Source organism: Meleagris gallopavo, chromosome 20, assembly GCF_000146605.3.
Source record: "Meleagris gallopavo isolate NT-WF06-2002-E0010 breed Aviagen turkey brand Nicholas breeding stock chromosome 20, Turkey_5.1, whole genome shotgun sequence".
Classification (NCBI taxonomy): Eukaryota; Metazoa; Chordata; class Aves; order Galliformes; family Phasianidae; genus Meleagris; species Meleagris gallopavo.
The window spans coordinates 9877183-9882128 of NC_015030.2; the positions used below are offsets into that span (position 1 = coordinate 9877183).

Below are 4946 nucleotides of genomic sequence, written 5' to 3' on the forward strand. Positions count from 1 at the left end.
GAGGAGGCGGCGTTCCGACTGACGGAGCGCCCGCAGGACGCGCTGAGCTCCGGGCTGCGCCGCAGGGAGCGGGCCTCGGGCACCTGGCTTCGTTTTCTCCCTTATGGGCCTGGAAAGCGCCCTTCCTCCTCCTCCTGCTGCTGCCGCCGCCGCCGGAGCTCCCTGGGCTGTGAGCAGAAATCTAATGAGCCCCAGCCGCCTGTTATGTAACGCCGCTGCGGCCCGGGGCCGTCGGAGCGCTGTCCTCTAAGCAGGGGCAGAAGTTGGGCTGCCGGCCCCGCACCGCTCGCTGCCCGCCAGGGCCGCTGGCTTCCCGGTGCGCCCTGAAAGGCTCGTTTCTTTCCTAAGGGGACGCGGAAGCGGGGAAACAAAACAGACGGATTAATAAATCATTTTTAAATGCCCCTCTGAACCACCCAATCAGCTTTTCTGCACCGATTGTGTCCCTTTTGTAAATATCTTCTGTTTGCCCTTGATCTTTTCCTTATCCCCACCCAGTGCTGATCCAGCAAACGTTTAAAGGTCGCCTTATCGTGCAGGCTTTCACATATTCCCATACCATCTTGGGGAGAGCGCGAGTGGCTTGGAAATAGGGTTCCAGCCTTTAAAGGAGATTATTTGGAGCAGGAAACAACAGCGTAAATATAAAGCTTTTTTTTTTTTTTAATAATGGGATTTTGATATTGACTTTGATTTCTCTAATCTTTACTGACAGCCTCACTGAATTTTATCCCTGGCGATCAGTGCAGAAAAGCACACCCTTAATTGAAATTCGTGCTGGGTGTTTCACAAAATAGACGTGTTTTGTTTCCTTGGAACTTTGTATGCCAAGGTGTCCCCGGGGGCTGGGCGCCCTGTCGGAGCGCTGCTGATTCTCCTTAGCAGTGTGTGCTGATACCTCATTCTGCCCCTTTTTTAACTTCAGATGGCTGCTTTCTCTTTTGTCCTTTAAAGGACCAACAACCATATTTTATATTAAATATAAAATGGAGTCGCGGAGAAGGAGGAGGGCGATTGTTTTTCACTGGAGCTCTGCGAAGCCCCATTGGCTCCGATGTTGGCTGTAGCTTTTTGCAATCTGGACTGTAGAAAATGCAGTATGTATATTTAATATGTAATGGAATAATTTGTAGGGAAAAAAAACGTAATTAATTTCACAGTCATTGCCATTCCCAGTGCAGGAAATCGATGCACCTATTTGGTATGCATTGCCTGCATGATCATTTTAGCTCTTCTGAGGAAAGGAAGAAGTGTTGTATATGAACAGTGGACGTTTTCTCTTCGCTTGATGCAACTTCACCAGTGCAGCACAGTCCACAGCATAGTTCCAGCAGTCTATGCGGATGGTTGCCTTGGGATTAAAATGTGTTGCATGCTTTTAGTTCTTGTCTGAAGTTCTCTAAAGCAACTGGAAGTATTTCTATATCTCTGCAGCTTACGGTGTGACCATTGTGTTTGCAAACTTTAAAGTGATAAATGATCCTCAAACTAGGACCTCTCAATCTAAACTAATAGTCCAGTGGTAAATTTTGCAGCTGAGTACTATAAATCAGCCAAGTGCGGGTTGGTAACTGAACCCTTGACAGACCTGGCAGTCCTGTGATGTCTTAAGAATTACACTTGCTGCTTTGTGAATAGCTAAACTGCAAGCTCATGTTATTTTGAGATGCCCCGTGTTGCGTATGTAAACACATGCCTGGTGCATCTTCTGCAGGGTTGTTTGTAAGTCATACCGAACGTAGCTGACACCCTCAGCTTTCGCAGGCACAAACATAAATAGTTTGCGAGTTTTTTCACTTAAAACATAACCTGTTTTATGCAGAAAGTGAAGCTGAAAGAATAGGCCTTGAACCTTGATCTTATCTTCCCTTATTTGGATGTGTTTGCTTTTGTTTTTTCTTAAAGGAACAAGAGTACTCAAGGTGAAGGATAATAATCAACTAGCATCAGCACTTTGAAGGAAATTTTGTTTCCCTGTGGCATCTTGAACACTTTCTTCGTGTTTTGAAACAGACTTACACCTTTGTGGCATAGCAGCTATGCAGCTTGAAATCCAAGTAGCACTCAATTTTATTATTTCATATTTGTACAATAAGCTTCCCAGACGACGTGTCAACATTTTTGGTGAAGAGCTTGAAAGACTTCTTAAGAAGAAGTATGAAGGGCACTGGTATCCAGAAAAGCCATACAAAGGATCAGGGTTTAGATGTATACATATAGGGGAGAAAGTGGACCCAGTCATAGAACAAGCATCCAAAGAGAGTGGTTTGGACATTGATGATGTTCGTGGCAACTTGCCTCAGGATCTTAGTGTTTGGATTGACCCGTTTGAGGTTTCATACCAAATTGGTGAAAAGGGACCAGTGAAAGTGCTTTATGTGGATGATAATGAAAATGGATGTGAGTTGGATAAGGAAATCAAGAACAGCTTTAACCCAGAGGCCCAGGTGTTCATGCCAATTAGTGACCCAGCATCTTCAGTGTCTAGTTCTCCTTCTCCTCCCTTTGGTCACTCTGCTGCTGTGAGCCCAACTTTCATGCCCCGCTCCACTCAGCCTTTAACCTTCACCACTGCCACATTTGCTGCCACCAAGTTTGGCTCGACCAAAATGAAGAATAGCGGCCGTAGCAACAAGGTCGCCCGCACTTCTCCCACCAACCTTGGCTTGAATGTCAATGACCTGTTGAAGCAGAAAGCCCTTTCCTCCTCCATGCACTCTCTCTACGGGCTTGGCTTAGGCAATCAGCAGCAGCAGCAGCAACAGCAGAAGACTTCTGCCCTTTCTCCTAATGCAAAGGAGTTTATTTTCCCCAACATGCAGGGTCAAGGTAGCACCGGTAGCGTATTTCCTGGTGACAGCCCCCTTAACCTCAGTCCTCTCCAGTACAGTAATGCCTTTGATATGTTTGCAGCCTATGGAGGTCTAAATGAAAAGTCTTTTGTGGATGGCTTGAATTTTAGTTTAAACAACATGCAGTATTCTAACCAGCAATTTCAGCCAGTTATGGCTAACTAAAAATAAAACAGAAGTGACATACGAGTAAATACTATTGTACAAGTAAAAATGCACGTACCCAAGGGTGTATCTTTTTTTCCACCTCTTGAGATATTTTTTTTTTTAAGGCTTGTAGTATGAATACATTCAAGCTTGGTTAGAGAAATACAACATGCATCATTTTTTCATTTGCCAACCAAGCACAAAATTATTTTATACTGATTGTACATTAAAAAATATACTCTCAAAATATGGCCTCTTACAGTATTTAAGATATAGCAAGGACATGGCTAATTTTTTGTGTGTATATATATATATATGCACGCAAACATATGTATATATATATTAAAAAATTGGCACTAGTAAGTGGGTTTATTGGTCTTTTTCTAATTGTATAATTTAATTTAGTACAAAGTTTGTAAAATATCAGAGTATATATATTGTTTCTACAACATGGTATTGCATTTATATCTTTTTACTACAGTGATCTGTGACAGCTGCAGCAGCTTCATGTTGTATTTTTTTTACTGAAATTGTAAGATATCCATCTTAAAGACATCGATTCTAAAAAAAATATAAAAAGTTGTGTACAGAATATTCCTTAGTGGTGGAATCAAAAATGTACGAAATATTTGCTTTTTTCAAAAGAAACACAAATTGTATTTTCTGTTAAAAGTTTAAAGATTTTTGCTATATATTATGGAAGAAAATGTAATCGTAAATATTAATTTTGTACCTACATTGTGCAATACTTGAAAAAAGGTATAAAAGTATTTTGAGTCAGTGTCTTACATGTTAAGAGGGACTGAAATAGTTTATATTAAGTTTGTATTAAAATCCTTTAAAATTACTTGGCTGTTGTGGTCTGTGCTCCCGCTGTGCTGAAGGTCGCGGTGCTGTGGTTGTTGTGTGCTCAGTGCTCGTCGTGCAAAGAAGTGACTTGTGCATCACAAAGCGATGGCAGGGTTCCATATGGATGCACCACAACAATGGGTTGCTCACCTGACACGCTTCTGACAAAGCACACGGCCTGATGAACTGCTTGCCTGCGACTGAGCAAATGTTTTTGCTTGTTTTCTGTAGCTGTGGCTTCACCAGTCGAAAGGCGATGAGTTGTTTTTGCCCTGAGAATTAAGACTGCAAGCGGTGTGAGTGTGGAGTGGTTGTGTGATGTGACCTATCTAGAAGGTACTCAGGTGATTCAGTGAAGCTCACTTTCTGTGTTAGCAGAGTGGATTTGAACTATTATCTCGGGAGGCCCCAGACAATGCATCAGCGTTCTGGTTCTGTACTGGGGATGAATAACTCAGAAGCTCAGCTGAATAAAAGTGCTGACGTACAGTTACTGCACTCATTGTAAACTTCATTTTATATGCCTCTATTAAAATGAGAAATGTAATGCAACAACAGTGTGGCAATCTAAGGTTTTTATTCTAGTGGATTTTACCAATTTTAACTTAATAGGTTTCCAAAACATGAACGTGAGTGGGAGGACAAAGAACTCAGAAGGTGACAAAAACCAGATTTTCCATGGCATCCCTTTCTCTTTTCTGTCTTTTTGACAAATGGCGTTCCTTGCTAACAGATGTTGTCATGGGGAAGAGAAACTTGCTTACTTAATGCCGAACTCTTAACCAGCAACTTATTTTCCATCCCAGTTCCAGCTGCACGAAGAGAAGATGCATGCTCAGTGGGTTGTGCTTTGGCTCACAACAATGAATTCTGAGCTACAAAAGGAGCACAGAATTAAAATTGTCTGAACTTTACGGTTCTGAAATTGGTGTTTGAGAATGCAGATCATTCTTTGCTTGTCTGATGCACTTGCTTTTATGAAAGGCGTGAGTTGTCCCAGTGCCAGCCCTGTGCCACACACACACCTACCCGGTTTGGTGGGAGGAGAACAGAGATTTGGTGGAAATAACCTGGTGCTGTGAGGAGGAGCATATTTCT

The 4946-nt window shown here is 42.4% G+C and overlaps 1 protein-coding gene across 1 annotated transcript; it reads left to right on the plus strand.

Annotated features, from left to right (window-relative positions):
* The first annotated feature begins 670 nt into the window (after positions 1-670).
* TOB1 (transducer of ERBB2, 1) lies at positions 671-3846 on the plus strand. Its single transcript, XM_010721605.2, has 2 exons — positions 671-1097; positions 1906-3846. Exon 2 carries the CDS (start codon positions 2040-2042, stop codon positions 3015-3017), a length of 978 nt encoding a protein of 325 aa, XP_010719907.1. The 5' UTR covers positions 671-1097; positions 1906-2039; the 3' UTR covers positions 3018-3846.
* The last annotated feature ends 1100 nt before the right edge of the window (positions 3847-4946 follow it).

Excerpts from the sequence above, each read along its gene's own strand:
- TOB1 (XM_010721605.2), top strand. The coding sequence starts at position 2,040 with ATGCAGCTTGAAATCCAAGTAGCACTCAATTTTATTATTTCATATTTG.